A 22208-nucleotide genomic window follows, 5' to 3' on the forward strand; every position below is an offset into this window, starting at 1 on the left:
ATCTTTATAGAATTTTTACCTTCAGATCTAAGGGAATGTTGCAGGGGTTAGTTTAGAATCTTTATTTTTTTAGGGTGATGTTGATGTTTAGCCAGATGCAGTGTGGAATACAGCCTAAAGGAATGAGGTTTGCATTTTTAAGAACTCCTTAAATAACTGCATTGTACAATACTTGAAATTTGGGTAGTGCAACTAAGAAACTGACTTTGTGATTTTATTTTATTTTAATTAATTTAAATTTTAAGACTGAACTAAAGTGAAATTTTTAAAATTAAATGCTACTTTGTTTTGCATTTATCACTGCATTTTACATGGGTACGATAAAACATTTAGCTTGAACGGATATTTATTATGTGTGAAATATACATTGAATTTCATATACTTCATATTTAAAAAGTAAAATATCTCAGTATTTTTTTAATATTAATTACATGATGAAAAAATACTTTCGTCATGGTGGCTTAAATAGAAATATGTGAATTTTTATTTCACTTGTTTCTTTTCACTTTTAACAACCATTAGAATGTGGTCTCCATAAGAGCTGCTGGTACCTTTTCTCTGCTGTGCGCCTCTATAATTATTTGAATGAATGCACTAAAGAAGAAGCAGTGGGAATGAAGAATGCACGATGTGTGAGAGGGGTTTTAAGGAAAATCTGCTGAAGTTGGAGGTTGAATTTGGTTTTTGAACCTACACAAGGCTCCTCAGAAGACTTATGGGTTATTAAATATGTTTTGAGGTTGAAGCAGATTTGGGGAAGTAGTAACTAGTTAATTTTTAGATGTGATTGGATTTTAAGTGCCTAGTGAAGATGTCCAGTTGGTGGATGACTGAGTTTGAAATTTAGGGGAAAGATTTTGTCTTGCAGTGGGAGTAGGTGTAGGCTGAAAGCAGGTATGTAGCCTGTGGGGAAGAAGCTAGAAGGGAAATATTTATCAGTTTTGGAACTTTGTCTCTAGAATGCTGTTTCTTTTAGGAATGTGTAAATACTTCTGTGCATATCAGCACTAGCTAAGTGCTGAATAAATACCAAGTATTCTTGGAGCTTATGTTTTCAGAAAGCCTAGATAGAAATAGACATTAGTTTTTTCTTCAAGGGAGAAAATTGGAGAAACAAACTAGAGTCCCAAGGCCACATGAACAATATGGAAGGAATTGAAAGTTGAAACTTTTATTGGTGTCTTGTAGGGTCATGAATGAACTAGTTATCTATTGCCTTCTGGATGGAGTTAGATGAGGCAATTTCCTTGAATATTATCTTTGATCATGATGAGGTAGCATTCTAGGCATGATGACTTGATAACAGAATTTGTCATGAGACAACTCTTCTGAAATCTTGAGTCGTTAAAAGTCATTTAGATAAAAAAAAAAAAAAAAAAAAAAAGAACTAAGGTATTTGGAGCCTGCCCTCTATCATGAGCCTCATGGTATGAGTGCATATAAACTGAATTTATAGAACTAGTGTGATTGAATTTTGTATTATTGAATCAGACAACCTATAATTTGTTATTGTTTTTTTCTAATTGTTTTTTTTAAATTCTAATTAAAAAATTAATGTGGCAATTCATACTGGGATATTATTTAATACCAATATGTTTTCAATGAATCTTAGTCTGTTAATTATATGAAACTAATATTTTTGAGGAAAAAGGTTAAGAAAAAGATAAAACATACCAGGGCTATCCAGAAATAAGGAGTGTTATAGTCAAAGGAGCATTTGGAGGGAAAATGGACAGTGACCTCTGACCACATCCTCAAGAAGTAGATTTGTAATTGGCTTCTAATTTCCCCCACTTTCCTTATTAACGTAGCATGAACCCAGTGTGCATATACTGAATTTGGACATACGGTGAAATTACTTTAAATAGCAATATTATGCTGCCACAACTCACAAACAGATGAATAAAATAGGCCATTGGGTTCATAAAGACAGTAATTCCCACAATCTGAGAAAAGAAACTACCATAGGAATTGTGTTGTTGTTTGAGGTTCTTAGCATCTATGGTAATCTTAGTTCAGCAAACAGTAGTAAATATTAGTAACTTGGTTATAAGGTTAATACTTGCTGATGAAATTTTTATTTGTAGAACACTGCCTTGAGGTTAAACATTAGGATATTGTTAGACCTCTGGTTTGAGTCCTGGTTCTGAAAGTACTGATTTGACATTGACTAACCTTTCTAAAACCTTATCAGAAATTTTCTTTTAAATAGTAGAGATATTAATGCTACTGATCTCAGGAGGAAAAGCAAAAGATATCATTCCAGTGGTCATAATGTTGCTTGGCAAGTACTAAATGTTCAATACATAAATAATAGCTATTAATAAACTTTTTTTTTTCTCAATTATGGATTTGAGCGTGGAATTCCTAGGTTTTTGTTACTTGTTGAGGGACAGGTAGAAAAGATCTACCTAATATGTATTTCTATCTTATGATTCTTTTCCACATGTATTAAGGTCCAACAGTAGATGTAAATACATGGTTTCATTTAAACCTCCTAGTAAACCTGTTCAGTAAGTGCTATTACTGGTCCTGATTTATCTTAAAGAAACTGGCTCAAAGAGGCTTTACAGAATAAGGATGTGTTCTAAGCCACATGGTTGGTAAGATATGGAGCTGGGTGAGTAGCCAAAGTTTGTCCAATTCCAGTAAAGCCCACATTCTTAAAAATAAGATGAAACAATTACGGTATACAAAAAGTATAAGGAATTATAACTGAACACCAGAGTCAATTATTAACTCTAAACATGGGTAGGATAGGTCATGAAAAGGTGGTGAGTGGGTTTTCCTTTAGAACCCTTGAAGGAATGGGCTCAAGGACACACCTGCAGTTAAGGGAGGGATCATGACCTGTAAGAATGAAGCTCCAGGGCAGATGTAGATGTAGAAACTCAGTTTAAAATCTTCTTGAGGGTCTATAAAAGAGCAGGTTAAATCTATGGTATTTAAGGAATGACTGGATTTGGCAACTGAGAACTCACAGCCTTCAGGCTAGCCTTTGCAGATACCTGAGTGAGGAGGGAATTTGATAGGATGAAAGCTTGAGGCAGATTGGGGTCTGAAAGGTTTTTGTCATTTTGACCTGAGCATACTATGTACTGTTTCGTAACTCCAGAAGAAGAGGTCCAGATACAAGGACACCTGTGACCAGAGAGGTTTTCTCTTAAGTCAGTCATATTTTCCATACAATTGGAACTAATCTTCAATTTACATGTTCTTTTGATTAATTAGAAGTGATCCCTCCCTCCCTCTAGTAATGTGTGTCCCCTCCTCTTTTGCCCCACCACCAAGTTAAAAGTTTTACTTCTGATTGTGAGACTCTGGCCAAATGAGGGTGGAGTTTTTGTTCAGGATAAGAATTTAAAAATTAGAAAAGTCTGGATCTGGTGTGGAAAAGTCAGAAACTTCTGACTCCCACGCAGCCTAGGCGGGACAAAGACGAAAGGCTTTATGGCACTAAGGTAGGGCTGGTGGGAAGGAGTGCTGACCCAGTCCCTTAGATACCCTCTACCCCCAGGCCAGCCACTGGTGCTGCCTTTTAATGGCCTTTGAACCTCTCACCCGTAGCCTCTAGGCAAACTGGAGAAACGAATCATAGGCAAAACTTAAATACTATTAGGGTTATAAAACTTGGTAGAGTAGGTATCTTCTTTTATGCCTAAAAATGGAAAAAGAGAACTTAACAACTGGGATTCTGGAATAGACAGTTTCTAGGAAAATAAGGTAGCTGTTTTGCAGGTCCCTATTGAAGGAGGAATTCTTGTGTGTTAAAGTTTTATTTCAGTTTCTTTGGGTGGATCTTTGATGAGTAGCTGGTTCATCTTTCCTTTTGACTTAAATTTGGTTTTGTCAGCAAGTAGCTGTGGCGAAGCAGGGGCTTTCCTCCATGCTTCTTCTTCTGGACTGTGGGAGGGGATGTAGTTGGCGCATGATTGTGTCATCCTAAAGCCAGCATTAATGGAGGCACCGCGCTTCTGCCCAGTTTTTCCTCCGAGCACTCAGTGTTCAGGTTGTGAGCCTAGCTCCCGAGGTGTCACTTCTGAGGGGGCAAAAATACTTTGTGGGCTGGTCCTTGTGCTCTACATGTTACTTTTTGAAATTGCTTTTTCCTCAAATGGGTAAACTTTAGCTCTTGGTAGAGGGGGGATGAAAAAATCTTAGATATTACAATGGGGCCACAGCACATAAACAGGTACTCTGTCTATGGTATTAAAATTTCATGAGAACTATTGGTGGGGGAGTGTTTTAAAACACTCCTGGAGTAGGGGTGGAAAAAAGCAGGTTGAGAAACACTGATCTACCTATAGCAGAGGTCATAATCTTATGGGACCATGTCTGTGAACATGGTTTTATTTTTTTTAATATATATATATATATATTTTTTTTTATCCTCACCTGAGGACATTTTTCCATGTTTTGGTTCAGATAGAATTACAGGGAGAGAGAAAGAGAGGGAGAGAGAGAAACATTGATGTGAAAGGGACACATCAAGTGGCTGCCAGCCGCACGACCAACCAGGGCCGGGGACAAACTGCAACCAAGGTACGCGCCCTTAGCGGGAACCGAACGCAGGAACCAAACCCGGGTCTCTCTGGACCGCAGGCTGACGCTCTAACTGCTGAGCCAAACCAGCCAGGGCTGTGAACATGTTTCTTATTTATTTATTTTTATTTATTTTTGTTACAGATGTTTCTCTTTTTTTTCCCCCCATTGACACCCTCCTCCCCATTCCCCCATCCCATTTCCAGCTTTGTTGTCTATGTCCATCGGTTATGCGTACATGTAGATAAGTTCTGTGGTTTATCTCTTCCCTCCCCCTCCCATCCCCTCTTCTGAGGGTTGTCAGTCTGTACCCTACTTCCACGTGTCTGGGTCTACCCTTTCCTCAGACTGTTATGTTCATTGTATTCCACAAATAAGTGAGATCATGTGATACTTGTCTTTCTCTGCTTGGCTTGTTTCACTTAGGATAATACTCTCCAGGTCTCTCCATGTCATCTCAAAAAATAAGAGATCTTTCTTTCTGCCTTGGCCAGTTTGGCTCAGTGGTTGACTGTTGGCCTGCAGACCAGAGAGTCCCGGGTTCGGTTCCCACTAGGGGCATATACCACACACACACAAAAACAAAAAACAGAGAGAGATCTTTCTTTCTTACAGCTGCATAAGTGAACATGTTTTGAAAGGTTTTATTTTTCCTTCTGATCTGAACAACTGTTTCTTGAGACAGGAAATACAACATGTATGGAATGTGTGTGTTGGGAGGGTCTACAATCAGACCTGTCCAAAAGGCAAAATAATTGCAGGAAAAAAATACCTCTTTGCTCGATGCCTTTTGAGCTCCTTCAAGAGTAGCGTAAGCATATCATGATGATAGAAATGTAGAGAAATGAGAAAATGGAGGGGGCTTGGGAACTATTGGACCCAGATCTGATCTAAGGAGTTCAATATTCCTGTTGGTTCAGAGTGGGTAGGAGGGGCCCAGAGCAACCTATAAGTCTTGGGATGGGTATGGAGGAAAGGGCAGAGAACTAGGTGACCTTGAATTACTTACTGTCTTTTAAACTGTACCCTTAGACTCTTCAGGGATAATTGAGGGTTGGAGTGGAAAAATAAAAGGGGTAGGGGGACAGAGGAGAGAAGAGAGGCACAGGTGTGTGCAGGTAACATGAGTTTGGTGTTCCCAAAGTATACATAGAACTTGAGGGTGTAAAACAACCATGTTTCCAATACTCTTTATATTTAATTCCTTACCAGAGAGTATGTTTTTTAAAATTGATTTTAAGAGAGAAACGTCTGACAGTTGCCTTCTTTTTGTATTTTTATCCTCACCTGAGGACACGTTTGCATTTTTATCTTCAGACAGAGTGTGAGGGAAAGAGGGAGGAAGAGAGAGAGAGAGAAGCATCCATGTGAAAGAGACACATTGAGTGGTTGCCACCCACACGACCCCAACAGGGGCTAGGGACAAACTGCAACCTATGTACATGCCCTTATCGGGAGCCGAACCCTGGACTCTCTGGTCCGTGGGCCCACAGTCTAACCGCTGAACCAAGCTGGCCAGGACAACAATTGCCTTCGATACACACCCCAGCCAGGGAAAGAACCTGGGTTTGTGCCCTGACCAGTAATCGAACCCGCAACTATTCCATGGATGCAATGACGCTCCAACCAAGTGAGCCACACCAGCCAGGGTATTTCTCCAATAGTCTTAAAACAGTATATTTCTTTCAGAGAATTGGCTTCCCTTTAGAGATACTAGATGTTAAATATTTTGAGATTCAAGATGGATGTTTGGGAATACACTATATTTAAACAGACTAAATGCCAAGAAAATCTTCATTTAAAAAAAAAATCATAATGTAACTAGTGGAGCCTATTTCAAGTAGTAGTTTGGAACCTGTTTCCCTCATTATGCATATTTCTTCCCAACTCTTGCTCAGGAGGTCACATTGATAGTTTATAGTCCCCCTTGGTGGGCATATTTATTCCACAAAAATTGGGCAACACTACAAAACAGGTCTTCCTTTAACTTCCCAAGCTCATTGTTAAATGTTTACCAGCATACTACTAAGTACAGTATCTATAAGACAAATATTGACAGTTGTCTATAGCCTTCCTGAAATATTTTAAACAAATACTAGCAAATGTATATGTGTGTGTGTGTGTGTGTGTGTGTGTATACACACACATATATATTTTGTGCTCCTCCCTATGTTTTACCTTGTTTGTAAGACAATACATTTAGCTTTTCTTCAATTAATATACCTTAGGCTTGACCAGTTTTGGTTTAATAGGCAATATGTTAAAATATCAAAATAAGCCCTGGCCGATTTGGCTCAGCGGTTGGAGCATCTGCCTGCGGTCCGGAGAGACCTGGGTTTGGTTCCCGCTAAGGGCACATACCTCGGTTGCAGTTTGTCCCCGGCCCTGGTTGGTCGTGCAGGTGGCAGCCACTCGATGTGTCCCTTTCACATCGATGTTTCCCTCTCTCTCTTCCTCTCTCTCCCTTCCACTCTATTTGTGCAAAAAATGGAAAAATGTCCTCAGGTGAGGATAAAAAAAAAAAATCAAAATAATATTTGATCAGATCTGGGTCATTTGATCAGAAATGGTTCCCACGTTCCTTCTGTTGTTTTTTTTTTATCCTCAGCCAAGGACATTTTTGAATTTATCTCCAGACAGGGTGGGAGGGAGAGAGTGAGGGAGAGAGAGAGAAACATCAACTGGTTGCCACCCACACAACTCCAAACGGGGCTGGGGACAAACTGCAACCAAAGTATGTGCCCTTAGTGGGAACCAAACCCGGGTCTCTCTGGACCACAGGCCGACACTCTAACCGCTGAGCCAAAACGGCCAGGGCTCCTTCTGTTTTCTGTTAAGTGTTGCTTCTAACCTCTTTCTACCCATCACTTGTATTAGTTTCTTTTGTATTCTTTCTGAGTTTCTTTATACAAGTATGAATATATATAAGATTTCCCTATACTAAAAGAAATTTTAAAAAATGTGTTAATTATTTCTTTCTTTCTTATTTTAGAGAGAGGAAATGAGAAAGATAGAAACATCAATGTGAGAGAGATACATAGATTGGCCACCTCTTGTATACCTCCTACTGGGGATCGAGCCCGCAACCTGGGCTTGTGCCCTGACTGGGAATCTAACCCATGACCTCTTGGTGCATGGGTCAGTGCTCAACCAGTAAGCCACAATGGCCGGGCTCCCCATACATTTTTAAATACTAAAACAAACATTTTATATACAGGTTCTAGACCCCCCCCCCCCCCAATATATCCTAGACATCATGCCTATTAGCAATGGAATTGTTTTTCCATTGTCTTCTATACCTGCAAGGTATTATGTCACTGTATAACATTTGAATTAGTCTACTACAGATGGACATTTGGATATTTTCAGTTATTTGTTAAAACATACAAACTTGTCACCCTGGCTGGGTGCCTCAGTTATTTGGAGCATCTTCCTGCACACAAAATGATTGTGGGTTCGACTCCCACTCAGGGCACATACCTAGGTTTTAGGGCACGAATGGAGGCCAATTGATGTTTCCCTCTCACATTGATGTTTCTCTGTCTCTCTTTCTCTCTGAACAAATACTCAGGTGAGGATTAAATAAACAAACATACAAAGCTGTCAAAACATATGTAATTATGTACAGGAATATATTCTCAGAAGTGAAATTGCTGTATCAAAGGATGAGATGTATTTATAATTTTGATAGTTATTGCAAAATTGCCCTTCATAGGGATTGTACCACTGTACAGTTCAACCAGCGTTATGTTGGACTGTAATCTGCACAGATTCCCCAAAGGCGTAGGTGGTCAAACTATTTGATGTGCGCTGTTCTGATAAGTAAAAATTATTACCTTAGTTTCATTTTAATTTGCATTTTTCTTGAAGCTGAGCACCTTTTCACAGTGTTCACCTCAGGATTGTAGTGAGGATTAAATTTGAGTGTATCATAAACAGCCAACATTCTTCAAATTGTTAGGTCACTAGACCTCATTTTAGTCATGTTATCTAATCCCCATCACAATCTATATGATCCCTTAAAAAGGGATCATCATCTGGGTGACGTGATTCCTCAGGATTGCTCTCATCTCTTCCTCATCTTAGTGTTCAAGATGAACCAGTGATAGCAATTAGCTTGGTTTCTTTTCAACACTTGTACTTAAAAATAAATGTGTTTATACGTTATTTAGATGTATTTTAAAATAGAATGGTGTTACATTTATTTATTTATTTATTTATTTATTTATTTATTTATTTTTAAGACAAGGAAAGTTTATTTAGAAAGTCACAGAGGTAGAAGTAGAAGTGAGCCATGGAGGAAGTGAGTCAGCTGGACTGCATGGGCTCAGGAAACAAGTTACAGAGGCAAAAGAAGGGCCCTTGGGCCACTCACACAGAGAGAACGTGCCGTGCCGCACTGGGTACTCTGCCCAAAGGGCTTGTTAAATATTTTAAAAATTGCTTTGTCATTCATGCATGCTGATTCTTTTTTTCTTCTTGGTAACAGTTTTATTAAGATACATTTCATATACCATACGATTCATGTTTTGCCAGTTCATTTTTGACATGGCCTGAACTTGGATTTCCCCCCCAGTAGTGGTAAATCTGCCTACTCTGGCCAGTTTCACTGAGAATGGCAAGTTTCACTATGAGCACTCACTTTCACTATGAGCAGCAAGAATGAGAGTAACTATTTTGTTAGCACACATGTACACACATACACACTTACATTTAACAGAATGTGTTTGCCAGACTTCAGGGTGATTTCTGAGGATACAGAACAGAGAAAATCTTGTTATCCTTTACTGAAATCTTCAAGTCTATGCTTAGTAGTTAGCAATGTGGAAAACATATTTTTATGTAATTACACACTTGTGATACCCATTGTTTTTATTTTTTAATCCTCACCCAAGGACATTTTCCCATTTATCTTCAGGTAGAGTGGGAGGGAGGAAGGGATAGAGAGACAAAGAGAAATATTTTCGTGAGAGAGACACCTCGATTAGTTGCCTCCCACATGACCTCGGCCAGGGCCACACCCGAGGTAAGTGCCCTTGACTAGAATTGAACCTGCAAGTCTTTTGTCCGTGGGCTGATGCTCCAATCACTGAGCCAAACTGGCCACTGCTTATTCCCAGTGTCTTTAAAAAGCCATATGATAACTAAATAATAAAGGTCAGTTATTTTTAATTAAGCTCTTTAAGTAATAAAAATGTCTTGAGCTTTTGTCACATAAATCTTTAAAGGACCTTAAGATCTTTTCTGTAGAAGAATGTATACATCGCTCTGGCCGGTTTGGCTCAGCGGTTAGAGCGTCGGCCTATGGTCCAGAGAGACCCGGGTTTGGTTCCCGCTCAGGGCACGTACCTCGGTTGCAGTTTTTCCCCGGCCCTGATTGGTCATGCGGGTGGCAGCCACTCGATGTGTCCCTTTCATGTTGATGTTTCTCTCTCTCTCTCTCTCTCTCTCTCTCTCTCTCACCCCCATCTGAACAAAGAATGGAAAAATGTCCTCAGGTGAGGATTAAAAAAAAAAAATGTATACATCAACCTTTCATTGTTTTTGTATATGTATATCTATAAAATTTAAAAAATCAAGGGGAGCCTTGGCTGGCTTTGCTCAGTGGTTAGAGCATCGGTCTGTGGACCGTAGAGTCCTGGGTTCGGTTCCCACTAAGGGCACGTACTTCATTTACAATTTGTCCCCGTCCCCAGTTGGGGTTGTGTGGGTGGCAACCATTCAATGTGTCTCTCTCAAATCGATGTTTCTATCTCTCTCTTCCCCTCTTTCTCCCTACCGGTCTATCTGAAGATAAATGCAAAAATTTCCTCGGGTGAGGATAAAAAAACCCCAAAAAAACTCCTCCCCCTTTCCTTACTTCTATTTCCTAGTGGTTAACATCGTAGGTCCTACCAGCTTTTTGCAGTGCTAGGCAAATATTTGTGTTTAAATTATAAGGAATGATAACATCACATCTGTGGCTCATTTATTGGATTGATATACTATGGATATCTTGTCATGCAACCACTAGATTGATACGTGGAATAGTGGTTGCACATTATTTAATAATGTGAATATAGAAAGAGTTTGTTCATACTTTCTCTAGTGTAAATATTATGTTGCATTATCCTTTGCTTACATACACTTATGCTTTTTTTTATTATTGCCTTTGGGATGGATGAAAAGGTTAATTTATTTTAATTTGCTTATCTTCTAGTGAAGTCAAATAGGTTTTGATCCTTTGAATTTTCACTTAAATGAATTGCATATTCTCACTCTTGACTCTCTGTTGTATTGTCATTTTTCTTTTCTTATTAATTTTTTGGAGGAGCTCTTTTAAATTAAGAATAGAAACTGTGGCCCGGCCCGGTAGCTCAGTCGTTGAGCGTCAACCCATGCCACGAGAGTAGCTGGTTCAATTCCCGGGTTGTGGGTCCAATCCCCAGTAGTTATTATGTTCTCTCTTGTCACTGTTTCTATCTCTCTCTCCCTCTTCCTTCCTCTTAAAAATCAATAAAGAAAAAAAAAAAGAATAGAAACTCTAAAATTGACTATGAAGGAACATGTGGTAATCTTTTGGGTGATGAAATGTTCCCTATCTTGATTTGTGCGGTTGATTGCATGACTGTGTGCATTTGTTAAAAATTATAAAACTGCTCAGAAAAAGGAAAATTTTATTATATATAAATTATTATCTAATATACTTGGATCACAATTTTTATACATATACAAGAAGAATAATTAGTTTGTCCTGTCTGGTGTGGCTCAATTGGTTGGCACTTTGTCCTGTACGCTGAATGGTCTCAGGTTTGATTCCCAGACAGGGCACATGCTCAGGTTTCAGACTCAGTCCCCAGTCAGGGTGTATGCAGAAGGCAAGAGTTTTAACTCTGAACAGGTATGGTGAATATTTTCACAGCTTATCATTTGACTTTTTATTTTTTATGGCATTATTTCTATTAACTTTTTCACAACTGAATATAAAAAAATACATTTTACATCATTATTCAGTGCACAGACACATCTAAACACAGACATAAATAAAAGATTTACATGGTAATTATCTTTACTAAATAGTGTACTCATATGTTTACTATTCCTTTTTTTAAAAAAAAGCACTTTCCACAAAGCACTAAATTGGTATTGGGACTTATGAATTTTGATTAGCAATCTGGTAAATATTATATTATAGTGTCTTTATAAGTTGGAGACTTGATTGAATAGGACAAAAGTAGAAGAAAAAAAAATAAAAGTGTTAATATTAGATATCTATCTTTTCCTTTAGGCTTTTCACTTTTTATTTTTGCCTTGGAATATTTTTCCTACTTTCTAAATTTTCTTCTTACATCTTTTATTTATGTATGTATGTATTTATGTATGTATTTATTTATTTATTTTTTTATCCTCACCCGAGGATATTTTTCCATTTTTTGTATAGATAGAGTGGGAGGGAGAGAGAGGAAGGGAGAGAGAGAGAGAAACATCGACGTGAAGGGACACATCGAGTGGCTGCCACCCGCACGACCAACCAGGGCCGGGGACAAACTGCAACCGAAGTACGTGCCCTTAGCGGGAACCGATCCCGGGTCTCTCCAGACCGCAGGCCAATGCTCTAACCGCTGAGCCAAACTGGCCAGGGCTGTATTTATTTATTTTTAATCCTCACCCAAGTATATGTGTTTAATTGATTTGAGAGAGAGATGGAGATTGATCTGTTGCTCCTGATCGAACCTGCAACTTAAATATACACTCTGACTAGAAATAGAACCCTCCACCTTTCCATGTACTGGACAATGCTCCAATCAAGTGTGCGCCAAGCACACTGGCCAAGGCTCTTCTTACATCTTTTAAAAAAATTTTTTATCCTCACTCGAGGACATTTTTGCATGTATATTCAGACAGAGTGGGAGGGAGAGGGGGGAAGAGAGAGAGAGAAACATCTATGTGAGAAAGACACATTGACTGGTTGCCACTCACATGGCCCCAACTGGGGCCGGGGACAAACTACAACCAAGGTATTTGCCCTTAGTGGGAACGGAACCTGGGACTCTCTGGTCCGCGTGCCGACGCTCTAATCGCTGAGCCAAACAGGTCAGGGCTTTTCACATCTTTTTATATTTAAATTAATATATCTGGAATTGTTTTTGTTGTTAATCTTTACTTAAAGACATTTCCCATTGATTTTTAGAGAGAGTGGAAGGAGAGAAGCATTGATGTGAGAGAGACACATCTATTGGTTTCCTCCCTCATGAGCCCTACCTGGCTGGGTATCAAACCTGCAACCCAGGTACATTCTGTTGAGCATAATTCAACCCCTGACCCTTCTATCTGCAGGCCTTATACTCTTAATGTCTGATCCAAACCAGCCAGACCTATATTTGAAATTTTTGTTGTATGATATGAGATAGGGATCATACTTTAATGATAAATTATTTCATATTCCTGAGTTTAGTCTGTTAGTTTATTTACCCTGTATATTAAATTATTATTGCTTTTAATTTTTAATAAAGTTTAATTAAGTATTAATTAAACTTTACTGCAAAAGTTTTGTACAAATTCCTAGTAGTGGTGTTATGCAAAGTGTCGAGGTCTAAGAAAACCTCAGTTCATTGCCTGCCTATTTTAAAGAAATACCCCAGAGTACTGACTGAAAGACTAGGATTTAGTCCTGGCTGTTTTGGTTCATCGGTTAGAGTAGCAACCCTCAGACCAAAGGGTCTCTGGTTCATTTCCTGGTCTAGGACACATACCTGGGTTGCAGGTTCAATACCCAGTGATTGGGTTGCATGTAATGTGTCTCCCTCACATCAATGTTTGTCTTTCCTCCTTCTTTTCTCCCTTTACACTCTCTCTATTTAAAAAAAAAAAAAGAAGTTTTTATTGATTTTCGTTTTTTTTGGACAAAGAGAAACACCAATGAGAGAGAAACATCAATTGGCTGCCTCCTGCATATCTCCCAGTGGGGATCGAGCCCACAACCCTGGGCATATGCCCAGACCAGGAATCAAACCAGTGACGTCTTGCTGCATGGGTGGATGATCCATCCAGTGAGGCCACACTGGCCAGTCCTTCTAGTCTCTCTTTTTTTATAAATTGTTGAAAGTATTACAGATGTCCCCTTTTTTTTTCATATTGACCTGCCCTCTTCCTGCTCCTACCCTCCTTCTGCCTTCTCCAGCCTAGTGTCCCCATTGATTGGTTGTGCATATATGTATATAAGTTCTTTGGTTTATCTTTTCCCACCCCTCTCACCCCCCATCCCTCTGAGGTTTGTCAGTCTGTTTTGTACTTCCATGATTCTGGATCTCTTTTGGTCGACAGCTTAGTATGTTCATTATGTTCCACAAATAAGTGAGATCATGTGGTACTTGTCTTTCTCTGACTAGCTCATTTCGCTTAGCATAATACTCTCCAGGTCCTTCCATGTCATCACAAAAGGTAAAAGATCTCTCTGTCTTACAACTGTATAGTGTTCCATTGCGTAGATATATCTCAGCTTTTTTATCTAATCATCACCTGATGGGTACGTGGGCTGTTTCCAGATCTTAGCTATGTTGTTCTGCTCTGAACATAGGAGTGCATATATTCTTCCTGATTGGTGTATCATGCTTCTTAGGATATATTTCCAGAAGCTTCCACTGTCTCTTAAAAAAAAAAAAAATCAATTAAAGAAAAGATCCTAAGGTGAGGATTAACTCACAAAAAAGAAGTTTCCTAATTTTTTATTTCTTATTTGCTCCCCAGTGCCATGTCTAAATTTCAGTAATATAGACGTTATCTTTCTGTTTGCTCCTGACATCAGTGGCAATGCTCCTACTATCTCAATTCTTATGGTATAATTTTGGATGAGCCGTTTGAAGGTTTTAAAAATAAGAGCCCAATCGGTGTGGCTCGGTAGATTGAGCGTCATCCCATGGACTGAGAGGTCCCTGTTCAATTCCTAGTCAGGGCACATGTCTGCCTTGCAGGCTCAATCCGCAGTAAGGGTTGTGCAGGAGGCAACTGATCTATGTTTCTCTCTCACATAGTTTCTATCCATCTCTCCCTTCATCTCTCTATTTTTTTATTTTTATTTTTTATCCTCATCCGAGGATATTTCTCCATTTTTTGTACAGATAGAGTGGGAGGGAGAGAGAAGAAGGGAGAGAGAGAGAAATATTGATGTGAAGGGACACATCGAGTGGCTGCCACCCGCACAACCGACCAGGGCCGGGGACAAACTGCAATCGAAGTACGTGCCCTTAGCGGGAACCGAACCTGGGTCTCTCTGGACCGCAGGCCGACGCTCTAACCGCTGAGCAAAACTGGCCAGGGCTCCCTTCATCTCTCTAAAAAAAAAATCAATAAAAACATATTTTAAAAAATAAAAATAGGGATAAGAGAGGAGAAAGTGATTACTTAATGGGTACAGTGTTTCTCTTAGGATGATGAAAATGTCCTGGAATTAGAGTCGCTTTTTGTACAACTTTGTGAATATACTAAAAACCAATGATATGTAAAATTTTTTTTTATTATTATTACTCGAGGACATTTTTTCATTTTTTTTTTGTTCAGATAGAGGGGGAGGAAGAGTGAGAAACATTGACATGAAAGGGACACATCAAGTGGCTGCCACCCACATGACCCAACCAGGGCTGGGGACAAACTGCAACCGAGGTACGTGCCCTTAGTGGGAACCGAACCCGGGTCTCTCTGGACAGCAGGCCGATGCTCTAACCGCTGAGCCAAACCGGGCCAGGGTGATATGTACAATTTGAAATGCTAACGTTGAATTTTATTTTATTAGAATTTGATGTCAAAATAATTTTTTCGAAGGGATTATATCACTACCCACTGAGCAGAATGACCAAAGTGAAAAGATAGAAAATATTAATTGTTGAGGAGAATGTAGAACAGCTGGAGCTGTCACAACTGCTGGTAGGAATGTGTATTGGTAACCACTTTAGACATTTTTTTGCCCTATCTACTAACGCTGAAGAGGTACAGACATACTGACACACTCCAGGACCCAGCATTTTCACTCCTCAGTGTATATATATGTTCAACAAAAGATAACAGTAATAATTGTGTAGGAGTATACTTGTAATAGTTAAAAACTAGAAATATGCCCTGTCCGGTTTGACTCAGTGGTTAGTGTCATCCCACGAACCAGAGAGACCTGGGTTTGGTTCCCGCTAAAGGCACGTACCTCAGTTGCAGTTTGTCCCTGGCCTGGGGTGGGGTTGTATGGGTGGCAACCAGTTGATGTGTCTCTCACATTGATGTTTCTCTCTCTCTTCCTCCCTCTCTCCCTTCCTCTCTATCTGAAGATAAATGCAAAAATGTCCTTGAGTAAGGATAAAAAAAAAACAAACCTAGCCCTGGCCTGTTTGGCTCAGCGGTTAGAGCGTCAGCCTGCGGTCCTGAGAGACTCGGGTTTGGTTCCCGCTAAGGGCACGTACCTCGGTTGCAGTTTGTCCCCGGCCCTGGTCGGTTGTGCGGGTGGCAGCCACTCGATGTGTCCCTTTCACATCGATGTTTCTCGCTCTCTCTCTGTTCCTCTCTCTCCCTCCCACTCTACCTGAGCAAAAGGTGGAAAAGTGTCCTCTGGTGAGGATAAACAAACAAACAAACAAACAAACAAAAACTAGAAATAACTTAAATGTCCATCTACAGTAGAATAAATAAATACATTACTATACAACAATAAGAAATAATGAATTACAGATATACTTAACATGGATGAATCTCATAATATAATTTTGAGTGAAAGGAAGTCTGTTATATAAAATTTGAAAATAAGCAAAGGAAATCTATGACAGATGTCAAAGCAATGATTACTCTTTTCAGTTCAGTGATGACTGGAAGAAACTTTCTTGGTGTTCATTTTGTGCAACTTTAACAAGTGGTATATGTATTTGTACATTTTCTTTGTGTATTCTACTTAAGTGCTCTTTGCATTAAAATAATGGCTATTCCCATTGAATTGTACCAATTTAAAATTATTTTTAAGATTTATTTGGCAAAACATGAGCATATCAAATTATTAAATTAACAGTCATGAGATTATGATAATTTCTATTTCTCTCTCTCTCTCTCTCTCTCTCTCTCCCTCCATACCTCTTACTGGTATTTTATGACTTCTCTGAACATGTAAAAATGAAAATAATATTTTCTCTGGAGCGTCCCATATATTTTTTTTCTTTCTTTTTTAAAAATATTTTTCTTTATTAATTTTAGAGAGAGAGGAAAGGAGAAGGAGACAGAGATAGAAACATCAATGAGAGAGAACATCAATCGGCTGCCTTCTGCACACCCCCTACTGGGGGATCAGGCCTGCAACCTGGGCATGTACCCTGACTGGGAGTCAAACCAGCGACCTTTTGCTGCATGGGTCAACACTCAACTACTGAGCCACACTAGCTGGTCCACATTTATTTTCTCTTAAATTGTAAAGTTCCAATGGCTCTTATTTAGGTATTTAAATGCATAATACGAATATTTTCTGTGTTTGTTTCACAGGCAGATTTTAACAACAAACCAGTAAATGGCCTCAAGTCAGAATCCATGGACTACAGTAGATGTGGTCATGGGGAAGAAAAAAGATTGGAATTGAACCCTCATCCCCTTGAAAATGTAACTAAAAATGAAGAAAGTATGACAGGTATTGAAGTGGAGAAATGGACGCAAAACAAGAAATCACATTTAACTGAACAAGTCAAAGGAGAGGTCAAGACAATTGTGACAGAAGCTGAAAAACTGAAAAACTCTGAAGATGACAGGAACAAAGTCCTACTTACTGAACTCCTTGAACCTCAAAAATTGTTTGCACAAACTGTAAGAAACGGCATTAAAAATGTACACTATTTACCATCTGAAACAAATGTGTCTTTTAAAAAATTCAACATTGAAGAACTTGGCAAGGTGTTTGAAAATAATTCCTATAAACTCCTGAAAGACCCTGCAAAGCATAACAATGCCATGAGCTCTAATGCTACTGATGCAAGCTGCGATCATCTTAAGGGGAAAAGTAACGTTTTAGTCTTCCAGAAGCCTGGCTCTAACTGCAAGTCTTTTCCAGATCCTGCAAACTTCAACTTAAATAGTCATATTACTACACCCACTGAAAGTGATCAACCAAAATCTATAGAAAATATACCAAGTAAAGAACCAAAACATGGATCTCCAGTTCAGCCCAGTCTTCTATCCCTAATGAAAGATAGGAGACTAACACTGGAGCAAGTGGTTGCTATAGAAGCTTTGACTCAGCTTTCAGAAGCCCCTTCAGAAAATTCCTCACCATCAAAGTCAGAGAAGGATGAAGAAACAGAGCAGAGAACAGCTAGTTTGCTTAATAGCTGTAAAGCCATCCTCTATTCTGTAAAGAAAGACCTCCAAGAACCAAATTTGCAAGGGGAGCCTCAAAGCCTTCCTCACTGTCCATCTTTGGAAAAGCAAAGTTCATGCAACACAGTGGTGTTTAATGGCCAAAATATCATTTCCAAGTCACACAACATCTCAGCTACTAACCAGGCTTCCACAAAACCACAGGAATATTCAAAAGTAAAAAATACAGTATCTCTTTTTACACCAAATTCAAGTTCATCTGAAATTGACACCAATAAAAATGCTGCTCCAAGTAAAATTAATCTTGATAGTTGCTCCAAGAATTTGCATCAGTTGCCACCAACAAGTAATACATTAGGGTCCTGTAACCAATTATTGGACAGCACTAAAAAGTTGGACTCAAAGGATGATTCATTATGTCAAGATACAGTTCATAGTAAAATAGAGGAAGATGTTGCAACACAGTTAACACAACTTGCATCAATAATTAACTTCAATTATATAAAACAAGACGAAATAAATGTTGAAAGTACACCAACAAACCCTGTTGCATATAATGTGCAGCAAAAACACAGTCAGGAGAAGGGTACGATACAGCAGAAACCACCTTCCAGTGTACAAAATAATCATAGCTCATCATTAACAAAGCAAAAGAACACAACCCAGAAAAAGACGAAATCTACCCCATCAAGAGATCGGCGGAAAAAGAAGCCTGCAGCCATGAGTTGTCAAGAAAATGACCAGAAAAAGCAGGAACAGTTGTCACATGAATATAGTAAATTACATGACCTCTGGATAGCATCTAAATTTCAAAGATTTGGTCAATTTGGTCCACATCATTTTCCTATCCTGTTGGGAAAAATTCCTCCTGTAACCAAAGTATGGAAACCACTGACTCAAACAAGTTCAGCATTAGAACACAAAAAATTATTTCCTCCAATCACTCAGATAAAATTTGAACGATATTATCCTGAATTAGCACAGGAAAAAATGATGAAGGTTGATCTGTTGGATTCTCTCCCCATATCCCAGTTACAAACAGAATCCAGTGGGCAGGCGTTTACAGAAAAAGTTTATAATTCTCAGGTACAGCCAACAGTGAATGTCAATCAGAAAGCTCATCCTTTACTCCAACCTTCTTCTCCAACTAATCAGTGTGCTAATGTGATGGCTAACAATGACCAAATACAGTTCCAGCTGGATGTTAAAGACCAACTCATGCATCAGCAACAGCCAACATTGCCTGGGATCTCTCATGAGACCCCCTCATTGGACCCAGCACAAGTTCTCAGGAATGTAAATGTAGTATGTTCCGGTGGAATTACAGTGGTTTCTACCAAAAGCGAAGAGGACATCTGTTTGTCGAGTGTTGGATCATCAGAATTTTCCCCAGTAGACAACGCACAGAAAAGTTTTAATAATTATGCCATGAACTTTTTTACTAATCCTACAAAAAACCTCGTGTCCACAACAAAAGATTCTGAATTGCCAACCTGTAACTGCCTTGGTAAGTGCGTGTGTGTGTTGTGTGTGTTTCTTCTTCATTTACCTGCACTAATTGCATCAAGTCATGACTGACTCAAGTTTTGGGTTGTATTTTATATATGGCATTTTTGCCCCATTCATATTCCAGCTAAGATGGACTAAATAATTCTATACTCATTTTTCTGTAAGACCTTTATTGATTCTGCTGAGATAAATTGGAAATTCAATTCATAATTAGGAAACTTTCTCGAGTGAAAAATGTGTTGATTTTCCTTATGGCTCAGTGTCTCTCAAAATTTATTCTGTATATCATAAGAATGAGTTCCCTTAATACTTTATTATAGTTTATTCTTTCTATATTCAAAAGAATTTCAACCTGTAAGCTTTTTGCTTAAAAAATAGTTTTGGATACGTAGAATGTAAAATATATGTACAACTTCTCTAATAACTATAAAAGGTATTTGTTTAATTGCTACCCCAGTCAAAACTGGAACTGGAGCCCTGGCCAGTTTGGCTCAGCGGTTAGAGCGTCGGCCTGTGGTACAGAGAGACCCGGGTTTGGTTCCCACTAAGGGCATGTACCTCGGTTGCAGTTTGTCCCTGGCCCTAGTTGGGTCGTGCGGGTGGCAGCCACTCGATGTGTCCCTTCACGTCGATGTTTCTCTCTCTCTCTCTCTCTCCTTCCTCTCTCTCCCTCCCACTCTATCTGTACAAAAAATGGAAAAATATCCTCGGGTGAGGATAAAAACAAACAAACAAACAAACAAAAAAACTGGAACTGGATTAATACTTTTTCAGTGCCCAGTGCTTTTTTGCTCTGCGATATAAAGGGTGTGCCTATATCGTATATGAAAAAATTTATAATCTTGGCTAGTTGAAGAATTTGCAAACCTTTTGGAGTTTTAAAATATAAAATCGTTAAATAGATATCAATTTTCTATTTCAAATAATACTAGGTTTGTGCGAAAAGCTGGATCATGGACCAGTTTCTAAGTAATGTATTAGTATATTTTGTGCCTTAGGAGTCACTGAAAGAGAATATTCAGAAAATGACAAATAGAAGTTCTATCAATGTTTTAAAAACCTTGAGAAAATATTTCTGGAGTAAAGATTCTCAGGCAGGTCTAATGAGAAATTGGCTCAGTATTTGAAACATATGTAAGCTTAATTTGAATCCTGTACTGATTAGTCAATGTCTTTAGTCAAACTTCGTGTAAGTGTGTAAATATGAGAAGAAATTTATTTACTCAAATATATCTGTAAATTAGGGAGATTAAATAGATTGTGTCCTTAAAGTTTGTTAGGCTGCTTGAATCTCATTATTGCAGCTTACATATAGCTTATCATAGGACAGATTTGTAAAATAACCTATTTCGAACCCAAATAAGTTTAATTATTAAAACAGCTTTTCTGCCCTGGCCGGTTTGGCTTAGCAGTTAGAGAGTCAGCCTGGGTTCAGTTCCCATTAAGGACACGTACCTCCGTTGCAGTTTGTCCCCAGCCCTGGTTGGGTTGTGCAGGTGGTAACCACCCGATGTGTCCCTTTCATGTCGATGTTTCTCTCTCTCCCACTCTATCTGAACCAAAAAACGGAAAAATGTCCTCAGCTGAGGATAAAACAACAACAACAACAACAAAAACAGCTTTTCTTAAAATGTGTCTCAAATTACAGACTTGACTTTTTATTAGAAGCAGTCTTTTCACTACAAGAAGGTAGTTTACTCCAGAATGGGTCATAAAGGATTATTTGGAAGGATAAAGTATATTACTCTGGTTATTTTTTAAACCACTGTAGTTAAAATAGTGAAGTATAGCAATGACTTTTAGTTTTTGATTATCCAAAGTACATTTGCTATTCTGAAATGATTCCTTTCATTTCTACACTCATCATTCATCACAAAGTTTTGAGAGTCTACCATGTGCCAGGCACCAAAGATAGGCTCCTGAGAACAATCTCACAATCTGGGAAGGGTTACAGTAGGGTCTGAGTAGGGTTGAATTGAAAGAATGAGAGATTTGTTCTTGGACCAAGGACAGATGAGTGTAGTAATGGTAATGGCACCTATTCCAGATCTTTTATTGTATATCTGATACGGTGCTATGCCCTTGGCTTGTATTCACAACCTTACCAAGAAAAGGCTTATTATCCCCATTTTACAAATGAGGAAACTGAGGCACAGAGAAGTTTACAATAGTAAACAACTAAACTAGAATTCATAAATGGGAAATCCCAACTCCAGAAACTATGTTATCTTCAGCATCTGAAGAGAAAAAAGTAAAAGTGATTTTCTTAAATATCATTACAAGTGGAACAAAGAGATCTCTAATTTAAAATGCCATTAAGCCCTGGCCGGTTTGGCTCAGCAGTTAGAGCATTGGCCTGTGGTCTGGAGAGACCTGGGTTTGGTTCCCACTAGGGGCACGTACCTCAGTTGCAGTTTGTCCCCGGCCCTGGTTGGTCGTGCAGTGGCAGCTATTCGATGTGTTCTCTCTCTCTCTTCCTGTCCCTCCCTCCCACTCTGTCTGAACAAAAAATAGAAAAATGTCCTTGGGTGAAGATAAAAAATAAATAAATAAATAAAACGCCATTAAAATGTATATACCTTAGGTATATAAGTAAATTTATATACTTATACTGTGTGCATAGTTTCAATAGGATGATTGTTCAGTTTCAAGACCCTTTCCTTACACATAGTAACTAGTGACAGTGTAGGAGTTCAGCAGGCTTTCAAAGTTAATTGAGTATCTGCAGTGGATGCAGAACTGTTTTATACGTTGTCACGTATATGCTTTCTTATAATCATTACGTGTGAGGTTATTGTGCTCATTCTATAGAAAAGGAAACTTAAGAGAAACAAAATACAGACTTAGTA

General features: G+C 38.7%; 1 protein-coding gene across 1 annotated transcript in view; it reads left to right on the top strand.

Moving 5' to 3' along the window:
- The window catches only part of TET1 (tet methylcytosine dioxygenase 1), a 117373-nt gene that overhangs the window by 57098 nt on the left and 38067 nt on the right, over positions 1-22208 (top strand). The window contains exon 3 of the mRNA XM_036265665.1: positions 17026-19357. Within this exon, the coding sequence (XP_036121558.1) occupies positions 17026-19357 (2332 nt within the window). The remainder of the gene's footprint in view (positions 1-17025; positions 19358-22208) is intronic.

This window comes from Molossus molossus, unplaced genomic scaffold (assembly GCF_014108415.1).
Source record: "Molossus molossus isolate mMolMol1 unplaced genomic scaffold, mMolMol1.p scaffold_m16_p_17, whole genome shotgun sequence".
Taxonomy (NCBI): domain Eukaryota; kingdom Metazoa; phylum Chordata; class Mammalia; order Chiroptera; family Molossidae; genus Molossus; species Molossus molossus.